Source organism: Crotalus tigris, unplaced genomic scaffold (assembly GCF_016545835.1).
Source record: "Crotalus tigris isolate CLP2741 ecotype Arizona unplaced genomic scaffold, ASM1654583v1 scf7180000018975.1359446, whole genome shotgun sequence".
In the NCBI taxonomy this organism is placed as follows: Eukaryota; Metazoa; Chordata; class Lepidosauria; order Squamata; family Viperidae; genus Crotalus; species Crotalus tigris.
In genome coordinates, this window is record NW_024097306.1 from 1,220,759 (window position 1) to 1,246,491 (window position 25,733).

Consider the following 25,733-nt stretch of genomic DNA (forward strand, 5'->3'; position numbering starts at 1 on the left):
CCTTGTGAAAAAGCATATTTGGGATAACTATGATCTGGATGACTGAGAATCTCCATAGACATTCCAGTAGAGAGCATGACTCTGAAAGTTGGGAAGAGTAAATCTCTGCTCCCAGTGACCAACCCATCTTGCAATATTATCCTGTGACACAAAGATTTGCCTTCATTCGTAAGAAAAATCAAATTTACACATTTCTAACCAGTATCTGTAATCCTGCAGATTTAGGGGTATGTAAGCCCAAATGTTTTAACCTTCTATAATAAGACAGAGGTCAACATTTAAATGAGAAAGAGAACATGAAATTTAGAAATAATAAACTATAATTATTTCTTGTCACACTTCTTGAAAAATATTGTTATCCCCTGAATCATAAATACAGTGTTCAGTATGCATGCTAAATATTTAAAAGTTTTTATCGGGAAGTTTGTATTATTGTTCTATACGTTTTTGGAGCAAAATGCCAGAGGCTTTACTGTAATAATTATTACATTATAATTTCATTTCTATGTTTATAATGTACATGTTTCTATGTGTAAATATCTTGCTACTTAGTTTTCAGAATGCAAAATGGAAAGACATTGCAGTTGGTGATATCATCCGTTTGGGGAAAAATGCATTTGTTCCTGTAAGTATAAAAGCTTTGCATGTGTATAAATTTACATTGAAAATTTAATGTCACTGTTATGTACATTTAATTCATTTTGTTTATTTAACTAGGCTGATATTTTACTGTTGTCCAGTTCAGAGCCCAACAGCCTTTGTTATGTAGAAACAGCTGAATTAGATGGGTAAGTCTGTTTATTCTCACTTTCATTCTCCAGACATGCCCAAAACATTGCTTATGTGTTGTCTTAACAACAGATTTACATTCTTACAGAGGGATTTTAGGGGACATTAAAATATTATATTTTATCATTTTATATTTTGTTCCATTTGCATATATAGGTCAAGAAGGAAGTAAACCTGAAGTATTGTTGTTAAAATAGTACTGTATATTGTTTGTACGTTACGGTTTATTATTGGGAATATACATAGATCTTGCTTTTAAGAATTATCCTTCTGTTTGAAGGATATAAAACATAAGTGAGAGAAATGTAGCATGACCAAGCTGTTAAAATGTATAAATTGTATTTTTTTTCTGTAAATTATGGTGAGGCTACTGCTTATAACTTCTTCTTTTAAAGAAGACATTTATCACTCTTGTGTTTCAGTTTGTTTGGCTAGCTGTTGCTCTCTGGTTCAATAGTATTAGTTCTGCTATATAATCACCGCACAAATAACATGAGCAAGGTGACACAAACAGCTACAAACAGCCATTTCCCACTGTGATACAATGACAAAAAAAGGAAAATTTTATATGCTGGCTCTATATACAGTAGTTCCCATTCTCATCCAAAACCTATTTTCATTAAGTCTATACAGCAAATTTGTTTTAAAGAAACTGCTTTTGTTTTGTTTTCCATAGCAAAATGATATAATTCCCCAATGACTATGAACCACCATATGATATCTCTAATCATCCTATGCAACTTACTTCTCTACTTTGTTAACATAATGCATTCTATTAATGAGATTTAATGGAGAAAGAAGTAGAACAGCTTTTAATCTACTGTGTAATTACTTGACCATTGGGCCCGTCTAGAATTTGGAATACAATTCATTTTGAGATATCATGCAGGAAAGGCCTATAGATTTTGCCACTGTTGCTTTATCTATATTTTAAATAAAATAACCAGAAAATAGGAAAGATTAAAATGTAATCAAAAATAAATAAATGCAGAATCTTAAGCAAACTTAAAAAAAAAGAACTGAAATCCTTCATTTATCTTATTAAACTTCTATCACTGCAACTTATGTTTTTTTTTTCTCTCTCTCTCTCTCTGCTAGTGAAACCAACTTAAAGTTCAAAATGTCACTGGAAGTAACAGACAGGTGCCTTCAAGAAGAAAGTGCACTTGCAGTATTTGATGGTTTGTTCAAGCATACTTTCCCTTTTTAATCTCTAAATTATCTTTAGATATGTATCTTCCATCAAATCCAAAGATTTTTATCCAGTCTTTAAGACAAGGATTTTTTTCATATGTATACCAGAACACATTTTAACAAGCTCAGTAACCAAGAAAACCCCATGAACATTAGGACCTGCTGTTCTCTTTTATTTCTTAGTAGAAACCATTAAGTTTGAAACATTTTTCCATCACATAAAGCTCATATTGATTCTTTTCTGTGTAACTGCTTAGCTTCTCCATTCTAATTGTCTCAGTTGTTTGTGAACTTCTCCATAAACTGCCTTATTAGGTGAAATTCTGCAAGAGATGCTTACATTAAAAGAAAAATTAAAGTGTGTTCCTATCACACATCATAGAGTGGAAAGTACCGTATATTCCGGCGTATAAGGCGACTGGGCGTATAAGACGACCCCCAACTTTTGAGAAGATTTTCAGGCTTTAGAAAGTCATCTTATACGCCAGAAAATACAGTACAATATTGAATTTCTGTTTATAGATGAGCACAATAGGAGCTCCTTTGCTGCTAGAAAGCTCTGTCCTGTCAGTGCTTATTTCTGTAAAAAAAATAGGGCTGGCCATTAGGGGGCAGATTGATTTTAAATTCAGAGAACAGCTACCCGTATATTCCTGTGTATAAGACGACCCCTGACTTTTGAGAAGATTTTCAGGCTCTAGAAAGTCGTCTTATACACCGGAAAATACGGTATTAAATTTCTGCTGAATTCAATGAGTTGCATCTAACCTTGTGAGAATGCTATGGAACTCATTCTCTGCATTCTTCTCCCAATAACCTTCCAGCTCGTCCAGGTGGAGGAGAACATTTAAGGGCTACTCTAAATAAGACAGATATGAATTTAGAATGAGGGGAAATGGGCAATGGTTGGATTGCCCATTCTTAGTTGGGTTTACTATCTTTCAGAAGAACTCCCACTCCATATAACAGGGGTCTTCAAACTTGGCCCTTTTATGACTTGTGGACTTCAACTCCCAGAATTCCTCAGCCAGAATGCCTGGCTGAGGAATTCTGGAAATTGAAGTCCACAAGTCATAAAAGGGCCAAGTTTGAAGACCCCTGCCGTATAAGATGCCTCCATCTAATTTGGGGAGAGAGTGTCCCTCCCTCTTAATTCCCTATGCTACTGTTGTTTGTAGACACAGTTCCCAACACAACTTTACACATTTTATCTTATTCATCATTAGGGGCATTAGAATAAAGATCACAAGGAAAGATTCCCTGTTGGTTCCTCGTTACTCTGCCCTGAAAGACAGATATTCTCAGGTGCACCCTTCCAATTTGGCTCCTATAAGAAAAGTGCTTTACTATACTTCCTTCTTTTTCTCCCTTTTCCTACCACGAGGATAGAAAGCTCAGAGATACAAAGCCTTTAGTAGCAGAAGGTAATTACAGTAATAAATTTATTTGTCATTCTGACCGTAATCTTCTGTTTCCAAAGTGATATACTGTATAGGACCTTGGTTCTGTTCATACAAATAGATTGTGCAAAATACAGATTTTTAACTAGGATTCTTTAGATTTTGTATGCATGATCCACCCTTTTTCAGAGGCCTTCTAAAGTTGTATCTAAAATGCGTCAAGAAAAGGAGTAGCATCTGTAATCTCCTGCTACGTGTGAAGTACAGGAAGATTTTGTTTAGTGACAGTCTTGAAGTGATGAAAAAGTAATTTTGACCAATCCTCACATTTCCACTCTTCTTGGAAAAGTTGAAATAAGTAGAGTCACAGTTTCACTTAGCAATCGCTTCGCATAATGGCTAAATTGCCAGTCCCAACTGTGGTAGCTAAACAAGGATTACTTGCATTGCATGCCAACTACTGTTCACCTGCCATAAAGCAATCTGCCATGAAAATATTTAAATACAATGTTGTGATCCAGAATCTTTTCTTTCCTCCTGCTGTTCTTTTTAATAAATATCTAGGCCTAGTAGAGTGTGAAGAGCCCAACAATCGTCTAGATAAATTTACAGGGACCTTGGTATGGCGAGGAAAGAGTTATGCTTTGGACGCTGATAAAATTTTGCTGCGTGGTTGTAAAATCCGGAACACAGAAGTATGTCATGGACTTGTCATATTTGCAGGTATCTATGTAATGAATGAAATATCACTTGCCGGCTTTTTGATATAAAAAGAGATAGTTTGTTTTCACAAATGTATATTCAATAGAGTTTTTGACCTGTTAAGACTATGATAAATAATACAACATATTAATAAATTGCCAAAATATTTTTATTATGCATCTAAGAATAAAATGCGAATCCTGGGCATCATATTAGCCCAAGTTAAAAGAAAGAAAAACGAACACCAGGATAGAATAAAACAGACTGTTTAATGTAAACAAGCCTGTGGTTAAAAAATCACTAAGCTTTCGTCGGCCAGACTGCCGACGTCGTCAGAGTTGGAGTAAAAGGTGATCTGGGAGCCAGCCTATATAACGACCTGCCTCTGCGCCTGGCTTCTCGAGCGTGTCATCGGCCCGTTGATTGTGCTCGTCCGTAATGCGCCGAGTTGCTCTGCATCTGGCAGCCTGTCCCTGGCCCCGATGGTTGTTCTTCGATCCTCAATCGCTCTTCTGACGCCTGTACAAGCGCCCGGGGGGCGGCTGTCAAAACATCTCTGTGCCTTGTCTCCCTCCCCTCCCCTCCTGGGATCTCGGATGCTGTTTCTCAAGCTGCAATTAGGTCATTATGGAAGTCGTAGCTACATGTTTAAAATGTGTCTAAAAATTAATGACATTTACATTGTAGTTTTTAATGTGATTTTAGGGGCCGACACAAAAATAATGAAGAACAGTGGGAAAACATGGTTTAAAAGGACCAAAATTGACTCTCTTATGAATTATATGGTGTACACGGTAAGATATTTCAGTTTACTTTTCCTCCTTGGTATTTAGTTAAAGTTAACAAAAGCTGTAGCACAAAATTGTTTGCTAATCTGTTAAGGTCAAACATTTATTATGATATCAGGAAAGAAAGCTTGCAACCTTGCAACCAGTACTAACAAACAGAATGCAGGATCCATATTTGGGAGGAAGGATCTTCAATACATCAATACAGGTAGTCCTCGACTTACAACAATATTTGGCCCTGGAATTATGGTTGTAAGTCCCATCAGTCGTTAAGCAGGCCACCATATTATTATACCTGATTTTATGACCTTTTTAGCAGTGGTCACTACATAAATTCTACGATCAATAAACAATTCCATTTTATCTAATGGGTGTATTTTTGCCCCAAACTGGAAGTAAATGCCGGAAACTGGCAAAAAATTGCTAAAAATCACATTCATGTGACCCTGCAAGCAGCCCTAAAAATGAGCTGGTTTCCAAGCACTCAAACTGCAATCATGGGGGCATTGTTTAGTCTTCATAACTTCATAACTAGGTTGTAAGTACCTTGTGGAGGGGCTCATAACTTTGAATAGTTGCTAAGTGACCGGTCATTAAGAGAGAACTATCTGTATATCGCCTTATCAGCAGCCTATTTAGTAAGAAAAGCAAATAAAATAAAATAAAATCTACATCTTCGGCATAATACCTCTTCTTAAATGCAAACAGCAAAGGAGACAGCCAGCTGCTCCTAAAAGAGGACAAACCATTCTTGATATTATAAAGTTCTTCCTAATCCTTGTCTTGCCACCTGCAGCAATACAAATTGGCTCCGTTCTTTGTCCTTTGTGACAACCTACTTCATTTGTTGAAAGATTATTATCAGATTATTATCGGTTATCTTTAGACTTACCTCTTCAAGCTAAGCATAGCCAACTCCTTCGGTAGTTTCTTATAGAATTTGAATAGTGAGTCATGGAAAGCCACTGTTAAGATTATGGAAATAAAAAAAAAATACATCAAATTATTTATTGTGTGCATTGTACTATGCAATTTCAGATCTTATTGTTTGGACTCGTATTAACAGAGAATGTACAAGGTGGTCACACATTTATTTTTGATATTAGTTCAGTCTAGTAAGTTGCCCATATCATTAGATATGCTAAGTCTCTTTTTAGGACAACACATTCTAAACCCATTTACAACAGCAGTGACTAGATCTGTTTTTCTCCCCTCTTCAAGCGCCAATGTGTGACTCTGAGATTCTTCATGATATCTAGGGGATAAAATATTGTTTCATAAGCATGGTTTTGGTTGTGTTTACATTTCAGATTTTCGTATTACTCATCCTGGTGTCTGCCGGTCTGGCTATTGGACACACTTATTGGGAACAACAAATTGGCAATTCTTCTTGGTATCTCTATGATGGTAAAGATAATACCCCTTCATACCGCGGCTTCCTTAACTTTTGGGGCTACATCATTGTGCTTAACACCATGGTTCCCATATCCCTCTATGTGAGGTAAGAAAGACAATAACCTTCATTATGATTTGTGTATAAGCTTGAAGTTGTTCTAATAGGCCAGGGGTTCCCAATCTTTTGGGGGCCAGTAAACAGATTCATGTTTGGAGAACATGCTATGACATGACTGCTGGGAAGGCATGGGCAGTCATAAAATACCCAGTTATTTTATGGCAAAGTGGTGATATTCTCCCCACCATCATTTCTAGTCTTTGAGAATGCCCTCTACCAACTCAGGTGACTTCTATCTTTTTCTCTGGTCAAGTGACTGGACTTCAGCTTGTATAAAAATGTCTTTAAACAAATCTGGGGACCAAAAGTGTTCATGGATATAATAACAACAACAACAACAACAACAACAATAATGCATTAAACTATTTGTTTATTTATTTCAACAATTCTTTTTTTTTTAAAGTGAAACATGGAGATTGTAGGTTTCATTCCACAAAAATTCTTCATAACTTGTTTCTTCCACAAAATATGACCCTGAGAAGAATAGTAGGGATTAAACATTCTAAACACAAAAATGTCATTTCACTCTCCTTCCTTCAGGACAAGGGAATATATTATCCTATGTCACTGGAGTTGGTCCTGAGTCTTAATACAGTATTATAGGTTAACTGGCTGGACAAAACTATCTCAGCATTGATATTTTGTTTAATGGAGGTAGATCTTATCCTTTAAGCAGGACTATGGAATGGTTGACATCCTGACTGGGATTGTACAAAATGCTAAGCTAAGGAAGATCTAATCTTCTTTGATTAGGGATATAGTAATTGGCAGGTTTGTAAATACCTAATGTAAGAGCCATGGAAGTGCAGTGGTTAGAATGCAGTATTGCAGGCTAACTTTGCTCATAACCAGGACTTAGATCCTGACCAGCTCAAGGTTGACTCAGCCTTCCATCCTTCCAAGATTGGTAAAATGAAGATCCAGATTGTTGAGGGCAATATGCTGATTCTGACTCTGTAAAATGCTTAGAGGGAGCTGTAAAGCATTATGAAGCAGTATATAAGTCTACGTGTTTTTGATATTGCTAAGAAATTGATATTTTGATTAAAAATTGTTTTGAATTTGGAATACCAGACAATATTCCTTAGCATTTATGGAATCATAAGAGTTGGAAAGTGGATTGTTGATACACATTCTTATTTACTCAGTGCAGGACTCCAGATCATAATGTACGTATTTGGTGAAGGGAAACTCTCCCTCTCTCAGGAACTGGGCAGTTTTAAAAATCCAAATTGGTTTATATATAAAAATGCATCAATATAATTCTATAGTTTTTACATAATTGTATAGTTTTTAATGACATCTTCAGACGTTTCTTGAGTCATTGGTCATTCTACAGTGCTTCTGTAGTACTGTGTAATTCTTGTTAAATGTCTCTTGTGCACTGAAGTTTGGAAAACTGGGTAATCTTTGTTTTTTCTTACTCTTAGTGTTGAAGTGATCCGTCTGGGTCAAAGTTATTTTATTAACTGGGATTTGCAGATGTATTATCCAGAGAAGGATACAGCTGCAAAAGCAAGAACTACTACTTTGAATGAACAGTTGGGACAGATCCATTACATCTTCTCAGACAAGACAGGCACGCTGACACAGAATATCATGACCTTCAAAAAATGTAGCATAAATGGAAAAACTTATGGTAAATCTAGTTTTTATTACACATGAAATTGATTACAAGACATTCATGGTATGGAGAAAAAACTGAATAATTCATTGATATGAAAATCATATTGAAAGTATGTTCACCAAATGTTTCTAATCAGATTAAGAAGATCTGAGGATTAAGCGGGATGCCACAAGGATAAGTCCTCCATTCTTCAATATTTTTATTAATGATCTGGTTGATAAGATGGAGGTGATGCTTCTCAGATTTGTACATGACAAAAAAATTGGGGGAAAATAGCTAATTTCCTGAAAGGTAGAAATTCCAAACTAGGTTGGAGAAGTTGTTGGAGAATAGGCTGAAAGTAACAGTATGAAATTGAATAGACAAATGCAAAGTTCTTCACTTAGAAAAGAAAATCAAATGAGCAGGTATGGGATATGTGACATCTAGTTAATTAATACTTGTGAAAAAATTATTGCAATAGTTGATTCAAATTAAATATGAGCCAGAAATATGATGTGATTGCAAAAAGGGCAAATTAGTTTTAGAATAAAATCCACAAAATTATAATTTCTAAATTATACATTTCCCTCTGCTTGGCTTCAGTCAAAACCCAGCTTAAGGTCTGTGTCCATATTGAGGGCCTATATCTCAAGCAGTATTCAGCAAATGAGAACAGGTTCCGAAAAGAACAGCAGAATTGTTCAGGCATTAGAAAGCAAGATCTATAAAGAGGAAATTGAAGGAGTTATTTATGGTTAGCTGTGATAAAAGACTACAGTGGACAGATATAGCTGCACTGAAAAGATGTCACATAGAAGAGTTCTCCCTTGCTCCAAAATACATAATATGGAATAGAAGGCAGATTCCAAATGAATGCTAGGGAAAAGGCAGTGGGTTCCTGTTTGTTGGACTGTTGAGTGTTCAAGTGGAAGCATCAATGTAGGATGCTTATATTTGGATTCCTGCAATAAGCAGAAAGGAAAATTCGAAGACCCCAATAGCTCCCCCCACCTCTACGACTCCATGAACTATTCCTTCACTGGTTGGTATAATTAACTTACAAGATTGCCTACCACAAAGATAAAGTAGGCTTCAGTGACTGTAATAAAACATTAGGCAAATGAATGTAATGATTTACAGTGTGGCAAAACCAGATGGTAACTGTGCAAACAAGGATTTCCCTTTCTCCTGGAAACCCTCAGCAGAAGATTAGGTCAATCTACCAGATATTATTGGCTATGTCTACATGGAGCTGTAGCTGGAAGATGAAATTGTTGATAATTTTGCCTCAGCTGTGCAAATTCCCATCAGGGTCTGTTTCTATGCATCTCTGACTTCCTACGGTATTCTTAAAAGCAGATGGTTGAAAGAGATAGGTTCTTGTGGTAAATCAAGATAATGCTTGCACCATAGTTGATATTTTATATTGCTTTTCAGGAAACTGCAGGGATAAAACAGGCCAAGAACATAATCATCTAGAGGTAAATAATTTTCAATATAAAACAATTTGTCTATTTTTTATTTTACTTTTATTTAGTTAATTATGAAATTTATATGCCACCCTTCTCACTATCCAAAGAGACTCTCTCTGCAAATTTGCAGAACTCCAGGAGAGAGTGTCTGTCTCCTGCACATGTCTTTTACAACGTCAAGGAGAGGGACAAGCTTATGCTGTGTCTAAGTGGGTAGACCATGGACTGCATGGGAGCAGGTGTCTTTTTGAGCCATGGGTAGTGAATGGTGATCCATTGTCTGTGAGCCAATATTTATAATCCCAGAGACAAACTAGATAATACTTGAAATATATATCACCTTGGTTGGTTTCCTTATTTACTTGCATTGAATTTAAGCACTGGATGAATTAATCTGAATTGAATTCATCATGCAAGAGATGAAGGAAACCTGGTCTCTCTGTCTTTCCCATTTTCTTCTCAAAGTTTACTCCCTTTTGGAGCCAATGGAAGTATCTAAAGGAGAGTAGAGGATGGTTGTAAAAAGGCAGAAAAGGATGGTTAGAAAAGGGTGAGAAAATGGAGGGAAAAAATCAGTTTGTCTCATCTTGCATCTGGTATCAGGCCAACAGGTGCTTAAAATGACTGTAAATAAAATTGGAAATAGAGTAAAGTGATACAAATTTGGTGGACCATCTGATTATCTCTGACAAAAATTATTTACAAGGATTCAAGGAAGCTATAGATGATGAACATAATAATAATGATTTAGCTACCTGCAATAAGTAGTTTATGGGATTGAATGTGGCAATTTGTAAAATGTGCTATCATATGGCAAAATTGAACCAGTGTATATTTTTCCATTGGTGGATTATTGATGACTCCCAGTTAATAAATCACAGTATAGGCAGGAGCTTTTGTTTTACTTCAGTTGTAAATTAATTGGCTCGGACTCCTCAGTTGTTTGTGGCTGATAATCCCAGCAGGAATTTTAAGAAGAGGTTGTAGCCCTGTGAACCAAATGGTTGTCAAGGGGTATTTTTCCCAGAAGTTCTTTCTAGTCTCTTACAACACAGGTAGTCTTCAATTTACAATAATTTGTTTAGTGACTGTCCAAAGTTACAACAGCACTGAAAAAAGTGACTTATTACTGTTTCTCAAATTACGGCCATTGCAGCAGCTCTATGGTCACATGATCAAAACTTGACCACTTGACATGTATTTATAATAGTTCCAGGGTCCCAGGATCATGTGATCACCTTCTGCGATCTTCTGACAAGCAAAGTCAATTGGGAAGCCAGGTTCACTTAACAACTGTGTTACTAACTAAACAACTGCAATGATTCACTTAGCAATGGTGGCAAGGTCATAAAATGGAGCAAAACTCACATAACAACTGTCTTTCTTAGCAACAGAAATTTTGGGCTCAATTGTGATCGTAAATTGAGCTCTATCTGTATTATTATCTCAGGGTCTCCCCTCCTGTATTTCATTATGGGAAGATGGGCATTACCTTTAAGGCAGTGGTGGATATCAGTGCCTTAATATTTTTATTTTTTGAAAGTGCCATTAGCAGTGAAAATCAAGAAAATTCTGGGAAGGAAAGGTAGTTCAGGTTATCATTTGGTGTTATAGCGTGCACATGGAAGATCGTTGCCATGGGTGCTCTGCTAGGCAATTTGATTGGTCATTATTTAAAATAATGCCTATAATTACTATGTTGTCTTCTTATATTTTTTAGCAAGTTGATTTAAGCTGGAATATGTATGCAGATGGAAAACTTAATTTTTACGATCAATATCTGATTGAAAAAATTAAATCTGGGAAGGAAACTGAAATCCAGCAATTCTTCCTCCTCCTAGCAATTTGTCATACAGTGATGGTAGATGCTACTGATGGTAAGTGCCACCTGGTGTGATCTGATATACTCCTATTTAATGGGCAGTGTACAATGCCAAAGAATCTTATTTGTTTATTCATTTTGAACAACCACCCACCTCACATTTGTGACTGCTTAATTTTCCAGTCTCTCATTTTTTTATTGAAAGGAACATCTGACCTACTATTTCAAATATTACTATCATATGACCATTTGTTGGCCATTATTTGCAGTGCCAAGAAACCATTTTGCTGACATTTGTGCTCAAACCATTCTACTCCTTCTTATCTCATAATTCTCCACCTCCTAAACTCTAGTCTATATTAAACAAATTTATCTTGACTAATCAGTTGAATCAGAAACATGCCTGCTTACATGATCTCCCTTGCTTCCCAGTCCTGTGTGAGATCTTTAATTAACTATGATTAGACAGCTGAATGAGAAACAATCATTAATTAGGTTTGGAATAAATCGGATTATTGAACAAACTTCAAGATTGGTTTAATGGCAATGAAGATACAGGTAGTCCTTGACTTACAACAGTTCATTTAGTGACTGTTCAAAGTTACAACGGCACTGAAAAAAGCGACTTATGACCATTTTTCACACTTACGACCGTTGCAGCGTCCCCGTGCTCACATGATCAAAATTTGCATGTCTAGCAACTGGTTCATATTTATAATGGCTGCAGTATCCCAAGTTCATGTAATCCCTTTTTGCAACCTTCTGACAATAGGTAAGCCAGATTCATTTAACAACTGTATTACTTCATTAACAACTGCAGTGATTCACTTAACCAATGTGGCGTGAAAGGTCAAAAAATGGGGTGAAATTCACTTAACAAAGGTCTCACTTAGCAACATAAATTTTGGGCTCCCATTATGGTTGTAAGTCAAGGACTACCTGGATCTCTTTTGTTACCCTACTTGTACAAACCACATTCTGATGACAGAGCATTTTGTCTGAGGATCTCCTAAAATCTGGGGCTCAGAGGTCATTCTAATGGTCCTATATAATATTTTAACAATATGGAGAAGCCACATATGCACAATGAGCCAATCCACACAAAGCTGGTGTAGTACACCAGTTAAGATATTGTTCTGAGCTGTGGATAATCATATGCAGGTCCTAACTTGAGAGCTGTTGCTCTCACTTAACTCAGATTACAGAGTTATTGCTGAAGAAGATTACACAAAGGGCACCTCTGTTTTTGCCACCTGGAGCTTTCAGGAACAAAGGCTGGTTATTATGCGATAAATTAAAAAAAATGATTATATGCAATAAATAAATACTAGGGATAAGGTAAGTTTGTTAACTTCAGCATCAGTTTCCAAAGAATGTGGTTCTTCTGTCTGTGAGGATTTCTTGTTTGCTTTTATTGTCAAGGTGAGCTCAACTATCATGCTGCTTCTCCAGATGAAGGGGCTTTGGTAACTGCAGCCAGAAACTTGGGTTATGCTTTCCTCTCACGGACACAAAATACTATTACAATAAGTGAAATGGGAACTGTAAAAACCTATGATGTGCTTGCCATTTTGGACTTCAACAGTGACAGAAAAAGGATGTCTGTTATCAGTAAGTCAACAGCTTTTTTTCCCAGTTCTAGAAGCAGTTAATACCACATATTTCTATTTAAGGAGGAAAATGCCTCGGTTTTGTCTGTTTTATAAAGAAAATAATTAAAATAGATGCTGTTCTGGTGTAACTGCATACCAAACTGTCATATTAGGTTTAAACCTTACTTCTCCCATACAGTCAAATTCCATGTTTCCTAATCTTGGGAACATAGAGATGATATCAGCTTAGCAGGCTATGCCTCTTGCTGTCCATATGCTAAGACAAATAGATAACAAGAGTCCCCTAAGGGCAAACCACCATTAGTTATATCATGTTGATCAATTCACCATTATTAGGATTAAAATGTTTGGCAACATAAGATGAACATCTTCCATACTTTTGCCCTAAGTTTTGATCATATTTATTCACACTCCAGGACTTGGTTAGTTGTATTTCCAAGATTGTATACAGTAGGAACAAATACCCCTCTTTCCTAACTGCCTTCACCAAATTGAACTGTGTGAATCAGTTAAAGGACTGAGAGCAATTTTTTTTAAAATTGGTGGTAACCCCTATTTCTGTATTTTCACTGCACATTCTATCGTCTGCATGCCAGCCTTGCACGGTAGTTCAGAGAGAAAGCATGCCCAGGTGAACTAATTCTACTTTATTATTAACAAAATTTTGCAGATCTGAAATTACATTTCATCTCATCATCTTTACAGCTAAGAAGCTAAGGAGGGTCCCTTCTGAGATATTTGCTATGCCCATATTCCTTTTGTGGGCTATACCGCCTTTTATCCAACCATTCTCCTATCTGTGGCTCTTCCCGTCTTCTTGGGTCATTCTTACATACCATTATGCTACCCCTATATAATGTCTTCTGGATACCTTTAGAGAAAATACAGGAGATGAATATAACTAACATTTTCTGCTCATAAATTGGTGCCCTTTGCAATGTCACTAGGGCACTTTGCATAGTAATTTTTTGCTGTTTGATTCACCAATCTTTCCAATGATTTTGAAATGCACCATCTAATCAGTCATTTCTCAGAGTGAGATGGACAGCATATAAATTTAATAAATCTATCAATAAATCAGCTCTCAACTCTAGAATAAAATTCGCCTCATCTCCACCTGAAAGAAAAGAGAAAATAAATGATCTGTTCTGCATTGGTCCTCTATTAAAAAGGGATCAACATGCACCCGATCAATTTTATCCCAACTCCCTTCATTTAGGTTACTGTGGAGAACAATTGTTATGATCTGAAAGAGTCAAAACAGCCCAGATCAATCAGGTTGCATTTTAAAGTAGAATTAGTAAGATGGTGTATGCTTGCACAATTTATACAAAAAAAAAAAAATCTGATCATTGTGAAGTGGTGTTGGTAGTCGCTGCAAAGCTGTCAAACCATTATTCCCCTTAAAGGACCTGTAAATGGAACACCTGATCTTCTGGAGCAGAATGAAGGAAGAACGTCTGCCTATGGAAAAACAGCTTTCCAAACTCTGCAGGGCTTTAATTATTTGCAAACTGAAAGGTCATTCTTCTTGCAGCTCAGCTAGAAAATAATTGGCTCACTTAATGATGATAATAAAGTCCTGGAAGTGATTCTGGAATGTTGCAAGGATTCTTGTGGCAATGCTCAAGTGGAAGTGCACGTATTTTCTGTAAAATATATCTAATTTAATAACTTAGCTTCAGTAACGAAATGGTTTCTTTTTCAATTCTTTCGGTTTGCTCTTTGTAGCAAGAGATCCCAATGGGGCCATCAAACTTTATTGCAAAGGAGCTGATACAGTGATTTTTGAACGGCTGCATCCAAGAAATTTTAACAAACAGGATACCGAAGATTCATTGAATGTAAGTTGTAATACCTTAGAACAGATCTTACCAGGATAATTGTTAAAACTAGCTACAAACTTAAAATTGTTTCAATATACAGTAGCATTTTTATGAGACTGAAGTAGAAAGACTTGATAAGTCTGAGGGTAAGATGGATGGTACCTAATTTGATAAATAAACAGTTGCAATACTAAAAGTCAATCCACTGAAAACAATGGATTTTTCTTTTACCAGCATGAACATTTGAGAAGTTTCTTGTTCTTATTTTTTTGTTGTTGCTGGTGGTATTCATCACTAAACATCATTAATAAACATAGAACTAAGGAGAAACTTCCTGACAGTGAGAACAATTAATCAGTGGAACAGCCTGCCTCCAGAAGCAGTAAATGCTCCAACACTGGAAGTTTTTAAGAAGAGACTGGACGGCCATTTGTCCAAAATGGTGTAGGGTTTCCTGCCTAAACGGGGTTGGACTAGATGACCTCCAAGGTCCCTTCCAACTTTACTACTACTACTACTACTACTACTACTACTACTACTACTACTATTATTATTATTATTATCGATCATCGCACAGTCAGCCAGATGTTCAGACTGGATTTGGCATTTTGTCTACCTATCGAGTCCTTACCCAGGACCTGGGATAGGCAGATGTGGATGTTTGATGGTATTACAGATATCGTCGCAGGATGGAAGCAGTTCCTAATAAGGCTGCCTTTTGCAATTGACTAATAGCGAATTTGTCAATGCCAATGGTGTTCAAGTGGTGCTCCAGTTGTTTTGGAATTGCACCCAAGGAGCCTATGACTATTGGTACTACCCTTGCTTGCTTTTGCCACAGTCTTTCTATTTCTATTTGTAGGTCTTTGTATTTTGTTATCTTCTCCAGTTCTTTCTCTTCTATTCTGCTATCTCCAGGCACTGCCACGTCCACTATCCAGACTTTTTTGTCTTTCTTATCGACAATTGTTAAGTCTGGGGTGTTATGTTGCAGGTGCTTGTCTGTTTGAATTCTGAAGTCCCAGAGCAGTTTAATTTTATCATTTTCTATGACTTTCTCTATTTTATGATCCCACCAGTTTTTGCTTACAGGCAAATGATATTTTTTGCAGATCTTCCAATGCACCATTGTTGCTACTTTGTCATGCCGCTGCTTGTAATCAGTCTGTGCAATCTTCTTGCAACAGCTTACCAAGTGGTCCACTGTTTCTTCAGCTTCTTTGCATAGGCGGCACTTACTGTCTGTTGCTGTCTTCTCAATTTTGACTTTGTATGCATTTGTCCTTAAGGCTTGGTCTTGTGCAGCCAGAATTAGTCCCTCGGTCTCTTTCTTCAATTTTCCTGCTCTTAGCCATTGCCAGGTTTTATTATTATCTGCTTTCCCAGCTATTTTTTTCATGTATTGGCCATGTAGTGCTTTGTCTTCCCATGCCTCTATTCTGTTCTTCATTTGGTCTTTCTTGTAGGCCAGTTTGGTCTCTCCAGTAGTTAGTAAGCCTTCCTGATATACTAATTTCAGTGCATCTTCATCATTCTTCTTCAGATATTCTTCCAAAGCCATTTTTTCTTCTTCAACCATCTGATGTACTTGTAGCATTCCACGCCCACCTATTTGCCTTGGTAGATAAAGTCTATCAATGTCACTGCGTGGATGAAGGGCATGATTCATTGTCATTATTTTTCTGGTCTGCCTATCCATTGCTTTTAGTTCTGCTTGAGTCCAGTCCACTATTCCAGCTGTGTACCTAATGACTGGGATTGCCCAGGTGTTGATTGCCTTTATGGTATTTCCTCCATTGAGTTTGGATTTTAAGATCTTCTTCACTCTCTTGATGTATTCACCTCTAATCTTTTTCTTGACTTCAGTGTGCTTGATGTTGTCAGCTTGAAGGATACCCAAGTATTTGTAGTACTCTTCCTCATCCAGACTCTTAATGTTATTTTCGTGGGGCATCTTGATTCCTTCAGTTTTCATTATTTTTCCTTGTTTGATAGTAAGTGTGGCACATTTGTCCAAGCCAAACTCCATTACAATATCTTGGCTATATATACGGACAGTGTTGAGCAGCGATTCTATTTCAGATGATGTTTTTCCATACAGCTTCAGATCATCCATGTAAAGGAGGTGGGATAGTCTGGCAGATGTTTTTGATGTTTGATAGCCATGTCCTGAGTTATTCAGTATTGTTGACAGAGGAAACAGTGCAATAACAAATAGTAATGGTGATAATGAATCTCCTTGAAATATTCCTCTCTTGATATTAACCTCTCCCAGCCTCTCACCATTGATCTGCAACTGTGTCTTCCATTGTGCCATCGATCTTTGCACAAATTTTCTGATGTTTCTACTGACTCCTGTTATTTCTAGGCACTTTATTATCCAATCATGTGGCAGAGAGTCAAATGCCTTTTTGTAGTCAATCCATGCCACATTCAGGTTGGTCTTCCTTCTCTTGCAGTTTTCCAAGATCATTTTGTCTATTAGGAGTTGATCTTTTGTTCCTCTGCTATTGGGGCGGTTTCCTTTCTGCTCAGGTGGAAAGAGATTGTTTTCAACTAGATGCTGTTGCACTGCATCAGCTACTACACCAGTTAGTAATTTGAAAGTTGTTGGTAAGCAGGTAATTGGCCTGTAGTTACCTGGTGTTGCCCCTTTTGCTGGATTTTTCATTATTAGGTAGGTTTTCCCAGTTGTTAGCCACTTTTCAATTTCTCCTCCTTGTAGTATATTGTTGAACTGTTTGGCAATGAGTGGGTGTATAACAGTTAGATGTTTCAACCAAAACCCATGCAGTTCATCTTCACCTGGTGCTGACCAATTTTTGATTTTCTTTGCTCTTTTTTCTACCATTTTTGTTGTTATTACTAGTTCTTTCATTTCAACTTCTGTTTTATTTGCATCCACCTCTTTTAACCAAGCCGCATCCTTGTTGTATTTCTTTGGGTTATCCCATATCTGCTTCCAGAACTGCACTGTTTCTTCCTTGTCAGGTACTGACTGATTCCTTGCAGTTTCTCCATTGATGGATTGGTAGAAACGTTTCTGATTGGATTGAAATTGGAGGTTCTGCCTATAGTTTGCAATTCGAGCTTCATATCTACTGATTTTCCTGGCTATAGCTGTTATTTGTTGCTTTATTATTTCCAGTGCTTCCTTGATCTTCCTTGTTTCTAAGTGGTATTTCTTGATTAGGTATTCTTTGGTCTTCTTGTTCTTCAGCTTCTTTTCTTTCATCTGTTCTAGCTTGCTTGCATGTGATCTTAACTTGCTGATCTTATTTTCTAGTCTAACCTTCCATTTTTCTGGTGCACTGTTTGTTTGTTTTTCTTCTTTGTTGATTTTGCATCCCAGGTATTCTGTTATAACTGCAGCTGTGCTGTACATTAGTTGGTTTGTTTCTTGCAGTGAATTGGTGCTTATACTTGATATTGCAGTATTTGCATCTTTTAATGCTTGTGCTAGCTGTTTCTTTGGAACAAGCTTCAATGCAGGTAGCCTTATTCTGTTGTTTTTGTGCTGTTCTAGATGCTCAGTTATTCTTTGTTTCAATTCTTTTATTTCTTTAGTTAGAGGGTTTTGTTCTTCCTGAGGTAGAGGTGCCTGGTTTCCAAATGAGAACAGTTGTATATCTCTGCTAGATTCCTTCACTGCCAACTCCCCCTGGTTTGCCTCTACATTCTGAATTACTTCTGGTAAGGCTTTGATTTCTTTGCCCTGGGTAAACCTTTGCAGTTCGTCCAATTCTGTTTCTGTGAATACTTTATTTCGTGTTATAAATCGGCGTTGATCTGCTAGTCTCTGTTCTGTTATTTCTGATTCTGGATGTTGTTCTTTCCAGAACTGGTGCATTCGTTTTAGATATCCTCTTCTTGTTGGACTTGATCTGTAGTAACAGATCATTATTTCTTTGTTTTCCATCACTGTGTATCTGCAACGGGTAAACACCTTTTCTTCCAGTAGTTCTGCAGCTGCTGGCCCTGGTTGCTCAGCCAACAGTCCTGAGTCCTGTAACCCATTTTTCACCAGATATCCAGGAACTCCAATATCTAGCGCGGACCTTGTTAACCCGGGCGACGTCCGAGCCGGTATGGCATTCTGAAATTTACGTCTCACCATATTTTTTATGGGAGAGACACTCTTTGTCTGACTCCTCTGATGAGACCTGTCCAGTATGGTTGAACCTCTGGCATAGCTCTCATCTTCCTCAGAGTACACAAGCCCCACAACCACGTCAAGGTAGTGTCTCACTGGGGGTTATTATTATTATTATTATTATTATTATTATTATATACAGTGAGCCATGGTGGTGCAGTGGTTAGATGGCCGTACTGCAGGCTAATTCTGCTAAGGCAGGGGTAGGCAACCTCGGCTCTTTTATGACTCATGGACTTCAACTCCTAGAATTCCTGAGCTAGCTAGGGAGTTGAAGTCCATGAGTCATAAAAGAGCCGAGGTTGCCTACCCCTGTGCTAAGGAGTTCGATTCTCATTAGCTCAAAGTTGACTCAGCCTTCCATCCTTCCAAGATAGGTTAAAATGAAGAGCCAGATTGTTGGGGGCAATAGACTGAATCTGTAAACCACTTAGAGAGTGCTGTAAAGTCTAAGTGCTATTGCTATTTTAATGTTTCATAGTTGATTTGCTTGTATACGGTTCCATTGTTTTCCCTTTACAAGGCATTAATACAAATGAAAATATCTAACTTTCTTACCCACTTCATGGCATGATTACAGCAAGGCACTCTACCTAGGATTGACCTTGAATTTAACCCAGAAGCTTCAGCTGGTCCAGAACGCAGTGGCACAAGCAGAAATGGGTGTGCCTTAGTATGCCTATGTAAAACCTTTGCATCAAGTTCACACTGTTTGTCAGTTTGCTTCTGGGGGTAATTCAAGGCCCTAGTCTTTTTTTTTTTTAGATTTTTTTTGTCCTATCTTTATCGTTTTTTTGTAAAAAAAAACGTATCTCAGGATGGTGAACATATCTAATACTCCTTCTTTCTCCTCTTTTCCTGACAACAACAACCTTGTGAGATGGATTTGCCTAAGAGAGAGAGAGAGAGCAACTGACCCAGCCAGGTTTTGTGCTTAAGGCAGGACTAGAACTCACAGTCTCCTGATTTCTAGCATGGTGCCTTAACCACTAGACCAGTGATGGCAAACCTATGGCACGCATGCCAGAGGTGGCACTTGGAGCCCTCTCTGTGGGCACATGTGCCGTTGCCCCAGCCCCGCATCCCCTCGCAGCCGCCTCCTCACCAACAGCCCCCCTGGAGGAGAGTCACCCCGGGCGCGGCCTGCACAAGCAGCACAGCCAAGGACCTAGCCAGGCAACAGAAATAAGACTCCGCCCTCACGTCCCATAGTGTGCAAATGATGCTGTGGGGTGTGGGTGGAGGGCGTGGCTGCCATGGGGCTGCAGGACTGCCTGAGCGATCGGCGGGCCATGGAGGCGGTGTGTGGCCCTGCGGGTGGGCGGGGCAGGGGTGGGCAGAGGCAGGCAGGGGCGGAGCAGGCAGGACAGGAGGCGGAGCGGGGCAGAGGGCGGTTTTTGGGCACTCGGTCTCTAAAAGGTTTGCCATCACTGCACTAAACCAACTGGCTCACATTATCTATGAAGCCCTACCTGGCATAGGGCCAGGTTATGCCATCTTTTATCTTTTTCCTTTCAATTAATTTTCTGAATATACTCTCAATAAGCCAAGAATTTTAGATGCCAAAGTACATCTCCAAAATGAGTTCAGCTTGTGGACATCTGGCCTTATCCGCAAGTATATATATGATAATAATTTTAAAGGTATATCCAGTTTTTCCACTTAATGGATTTATATATGACTACAGATAGTCCTCAATTTATGATCATAATTAAGCCTGAAATCATAATTGTAAATCATGTCTGTTGTCATCACATAACTGACCTGATTTTATTACTTTTTTTTCCCCATCATGGTCATTAAGTGAATCCACATTGTTAAATGATCCCATTGTTTGCAATGGGTTTTTTTTGCTGGAAACTGGAAGTAAATGCCAGTTTCTGCAAAAGACTTGATAAATCATGGTCTCGTGATCATAGGATGCTGTAAACAGTCATAAATGCAAGCCAATTGCTAAGTACCCAAAATGCAGTCATATGACCTGGGGCAGCCATCAGAACTTCAAATACAGGTCCAATTGTAATTCTAAATGATGGCTAACTGACCATCATATATCAAGGACTATCTGTATATGCAGTTCTTTGTTTTGATTGTTGTGAATTGTCAGAGTTGTTGAGAGTCAGGCAGAATATAAGTTTGATAAATAATAATGATGGTTATTAGGATGAATTAAGATTCTTATATTTATCCCCAAGGAGAATCTATTTAGATCAGAAACAAATAGATTCTTTCAGCCATTATTTCCCTCTCTTTGACAGATCTTTGCAAATGAAACCCTTCGAACGTTGTGCCTTTGCTATAAAGAAATTAGTAATTATGAATATGAAGCATGGGAAAAGAAGTTCATGGCAGCTTCGCTGGCCTTAGGAAACCGCGAGGCAGCTCTTGACAAAGTATATGAAGAAATTGAACAAAATTTAATTGTAAGTCTGATGGAGAACTGAGATACGAGTTTTGTTCTTTGACCTTGTATTTGACCTTGCAAATGTTTCGTATGAGGTCTGTTCCATGTTACATTTTTTTTCACTTTGATTTCCCAATCTGTGCAGTACTTATAAAAGTACATATATTCTTTTTATTGTTGTTATTATTTTTGAAAGCATATGAGTAAAGATAATATAAGTAAGAGAAATATAATAAAACATGCCTGAAAACAGGAAATGAGGTATGACTAATAAAACATAGGTGCATAAACGATGGGTCTGAGGGATTCATAAAAACTAATTCATTCCCATATACCATTAAAAGTTTTAACTGTCAGGCCCAACCCAAGAACAACATAGAACAATTCAGTCAAAGTTCAGTTCTTTATTTGCTCACAGCATAGAGACAGAATCTTTACTGCTTTCACCCCAGAGATTCTAGGGAGTGGCCATCCCAACTTCCTTCCTCTGTTGACTTACAACCGGCCTATGAACCCCTCAGGATCCAAATCAACTGCACAGAGACAGCACCAACCCTCAACTAACCCACGCAAGCCCCCTCCCCTCCCCTCCAGCAGTTCACCTTCCAATGACTGGCAGCTGAGCTCTAAGATTGCCAGCTATGGCCCATACAGATGCTGCAGCCCAGAAAGGGAAAAACACAAGTGAGATGTTGATTGTCCTTTACCTCCTCCACTTTTTGGTAGTGAAGGTTAGAGGTAGTGTCACATTTACAATGGCAAACTAGGAATTGAGAAAACTGGATTCAGATCCACATGTGAACATGAAAGTCATTTGATGATGTTAAGATAGCTGTTCTTTCTCTCAGGGTAACCTAACTCATGGGATTGTAATCAGGATAAAATGGGAATCCGATAGTGTTTGGTTGGGATAAAAGAAGAATATAATCAAAGCTAGTATGGTGTAATGGTGAAGATTTGGGTTCTGAATCGGGAGCCCTGGTGGTGCAGTGGTTAAAATGTAGTATTGCAGGCAAACTCTGCCCACAGCCTGGAGTTCAATCCTAACAGGGTTTAAGGTTGACTTCCTTCAGAGATCAAGTAAAATGAGGACACAGATTGTTGGGGCAATGTGCAAATAATGTTTGTATATTGTAAATTGCCTAGAAAGTTATGTAAAGCACTGTGGGGTGATATAACAGCCTAATTGCTATTGCTGAATTCCCATTCAGCTAGAGAGCTCATTAGAGCCAATCACTTTTCTCTCAATCCATCCTATTTCTAAATTAGAGACACCCCAATGTAAGAAAGCTTGAGCATCAAAATAATAACTAAATGTTATCTAGGTACACTAATATCCATGGTCATATCCTTCAGCTTGTAGCTTTTCTCATGGAATGTTAGGATAGTCACTTTTAATATTTTGATAGTTTGTGTGAGTGATAACCATTAATAGCTAAAACGTACCCACTGTGTCCATATTCTTAATATCAATCCTTTCTTAATATGCAGCTTTTAGGTGCCACAGCAATAGAAGACAAGTTACAAGATGGGGTGCCAGAAACTATTTCCAAATTGGCAAAAGCAGATATTAAGATCTGGGTTTTGACAGGTGACAAAAAAGGTAATTTGCACAAACAGTTGCTGCTTATCTTCCCCAAGACAAGCTACCTAATTCTAAAGTTTCTTTTTTTAATTGATGACTGAACATATTCACATGCATGCATGGGAGAAATGAAAAAAACAAACTGTGACTTGACATTCTTCTCTTACAGAAACTGCTGAAAATATTGGTTTTTCCTGTGAACTCTTAACCGATGAAACTAAGATCCACTATGGAGAAGATGTCAGGTAAATCCATTTTAATGCAAGAAATTACACTAAAAGTTATCTGAATGTTTTGGATTTGATTCTAATAAGTGCTTTGGACTTCCCAGGGCACAATCATAGAACCCTTCTGCATTTGCTGTAAATATGCAACAGCTTTGAGAAGTGGCAGATGCCTGCTGTATTTTTATATCTCTAAATATGCTCAGAGAATTACAAGCCAGAATGGCCAGGGACTGGTTAGATGAGACAAATGGCTGGTTGAACATTCTCTGAATTGAGGGAATCAGTCTGAGGGATGGCGTGGAAGATTTAATTTGGTATTTGGCCAAGTGTCAGAGCAGTGATCAAGTGCCCAGGTAATTGGTTCTTTTGGACCCAGAGACAATAAGCACAACAGCAAATAAAAGGGTTTTAAGCTTTATTAAAACAAACAGATTTAAAAGGATAACATAAAAAGTATACAAATAAGATGACACACAAATATTTATTTATTTATTTATTTATTTAATTTTATTTATATGCCGCCCAATCCCAAAGGACTCAGGGCGGCGTACAAAATTAAAACAATCATCTAACAATAAAACAATAAAATAATACAATCATACAGTGTGTCCGATCATATCCTGCCCCCCCCCCCAGGGACATCAGCCCCAGGCCTGCTGGAACAGGAGAGTTTTAACGGCTTTCTTAAAGGCCGGCAGGGTGGGAGTAGTTCGAACCTCGGGGGGAAGTTGATTCCACCAGGTCGGAGCCACCACAGAAAAGGCCCTTCCCCGAGGGCCCGCCAGCCGACATTGTCTGGCCAACGGGACCTGAAGGAGGCCCAATTTATGGGACCTCACCGGTCTCTGGGAACTGTGTGGCAGTATGCGGTCCTGTAAGTAACCTGGCCCTATGCCATGAAGGGCTTTAAAGGTGATAACCAACACCTTGAATTGCGTCCGGAGACCCACAGGAAGCCAGTGCAGCTCGCGGAGGATAGGTGACACGTGGGCGTACCTTGGCGCGCCCACAATCGCTCTCGCGGCTGCATTCTGAACCAACTGCAGCCTCCGAATGCTCTTCAAGGGTATCCCCATGTAGATATCTTACAAGCTACCAGGAACTACTTAATAACAATAGCAGAAATACCCCAAGGGTGACCAGTTTCCACAGTATCTAATACTAGATTCTGTCTATAACAGGCATGTCAAACTTGCGACGTCATGTGACGTCGCGCAACGTATTGAGCTGGTTTTGCTATTGCTGGCAGTGGGGTGGGCACGGCTTCCATGTGACACATCCGGCCCATGGGCCAGCAGTTTGACACCCCTGGTCTATAAGCTCCCCACAAACAACAACCCCAAGGTTTTTATTAAAACCTGGCACCATGACCTCCTATGGTCATGAGACTGCAAGACCTAACTTTGACTGGGAGCCACATGACTCTAGGATGGGAATCCAAAGTTTGAGACTTCTACAGTAAGAAAACAGTCGTGATGAAAACTCTTTAATTTCTAACATGGATAGACTTAATCATACTTCCAGCTGGGAAACTGTGAGAATCCTAGACCATGCCAAAATTCTAGAGAATTCCTGGAAGCCTGGCACTCAGACAAATTGGTCATCAACAGGCACATAAAGATAAACAATATTTACACACCATTCAAAAGAGACGATCAAAAAGCCAAAAAGCAAACAAAAAGAGCACAAGACCTTCTTACCAGCAATCAACACTCAGATGAGCAGAGATTAACATCAAGATTAACATTAGACCAACAATCAAGAAGCAAACAATACCCCAATGAAGGAACTACCCACTCAGACAGAAAGTAGACAATAGCCCAATCAAGGAACCACCAAGATATCTCCTACCAAAACTAACAGGGCAAGCCACTAATACATAAAATGAGAAGAAACCACACATTCTACTAGCACTGATGATGTTACCTAGTTTGGTAATGAAACATCTGTAAGAAAACAGCCAGGCTCAGAGATCATCAAGGACCCCACAGTTCAACCCTGAGCTACAAATACTATGTTATTATTTTTTTCCTCCAAAAGAAGCACCCCGTCTTATTTTGGGGGCATGTCTTACCCGCTTACCTGAGGACCCCCGCAGCCAGACCTGCCATGCCCTGACACCTGTCACACCACTGCCTGAGTTCTTCTGTGGCTGCTTGTGGCCACACGCCATGTGGCGCATTGAACTGGCGCCACCACTCACAGGAGGAGGCCGCATGGCTCATCATGAGTGGCAGCACCAGTGCAACTCAGGCAGTGGCGCAACAGGTGTCCAGGCGTGGGAGGCCTGTTAGTGTTGGTAGGAGAGGTCTTGGTGGTTCCTTGATGAGGTTATTGTCTACTTTCTGTCTGAGTGGGTAGTTCCTTCATTGGGGTATTGTTTGATTCTTGATTGTTGGTCTAATGTTAATCTTGATGTTAATCTTTGCTCATCTGAGTGTTGATTGATGGTTGATTGCGTTCCTAAGGTAAACGGATGAGGGGCGCATGGGGCAGCTCCAACCCCACCCTAGCTTGATTTTTATACATGCGCCTCAACCCAAACCTAGGGCTTATTTTGGGGGATAGGGCTTATATTAGGGGCACATGTAAAAATCAAGCTAGGGCTTATTTTTGTGGAAACACGATACAGTCTT

General features: G+C 38.5%; 1 protein-coding gene across 1 annotated transcript in view; it reads left to right on the forward strand.

Moving 5' to 3' along the window:
- ATP8B1 (ATPase phospholipid transporting 8B1) overlaps positions 1 to 25,733 on the forward strand; it is an 84,223-nt gene that overhangs the window by 41,166 nt on the left and 17,324 nt on the right. The window contains exons 7-20 of the mRNA XM_039358061.1: positions 553 to 625; positions 718 to 788; positions 1,888 to 1,970; positions 3,948 to 4,106; positions 4,791 to 4,879; positions 6,184 to 6,374; positions 7,817 to 8,025; positions 9,433 to 9,476; positions 11,188 to 11,344; positions 12,712 to 12,900; positions 14,634 to 14,746; positions 21,140 to 21,304; positions 22,777 to 22,888; positions 23,040 to 23,115. Of these exons, the coding sequence (XP_039213995.1) occupies positions 553 to 625; positions 718 to 788; positions 1,888 to 1,970; positions 3,948 to 4,106; positions 4,791 to 4,879; positions 6,184 to 6,374; positions 7,817 to 8,025; positions 9,433 to 9,476; positions 11,188 to 11,344; positions 12,712 to 12,900; positions 14,634 to 14,746; positions 21,140 to 21,304; positions 22,777 to 22,888; positions 23,040 to 23,115 (1,731 nt within the window). The remainder of the gene's footprint in view (positions 1 to 552; positions 626 to 717; positions 789 to 1,887; positions 1,971 to 3,947; positions 4,107 to 4,790; positions 4,880 to 6,183; positions 6,375 to 7,816; positions 8,026 to 9,432; positions 9,477 to 11,187; positions 11,345 to 12,711; positions 12,901 to 14,633; positions 14,747 to 21,139; positions 21,305 to 22,776; positions 22,889 to 23,039; positions 23,116 to 25,733) is intronic.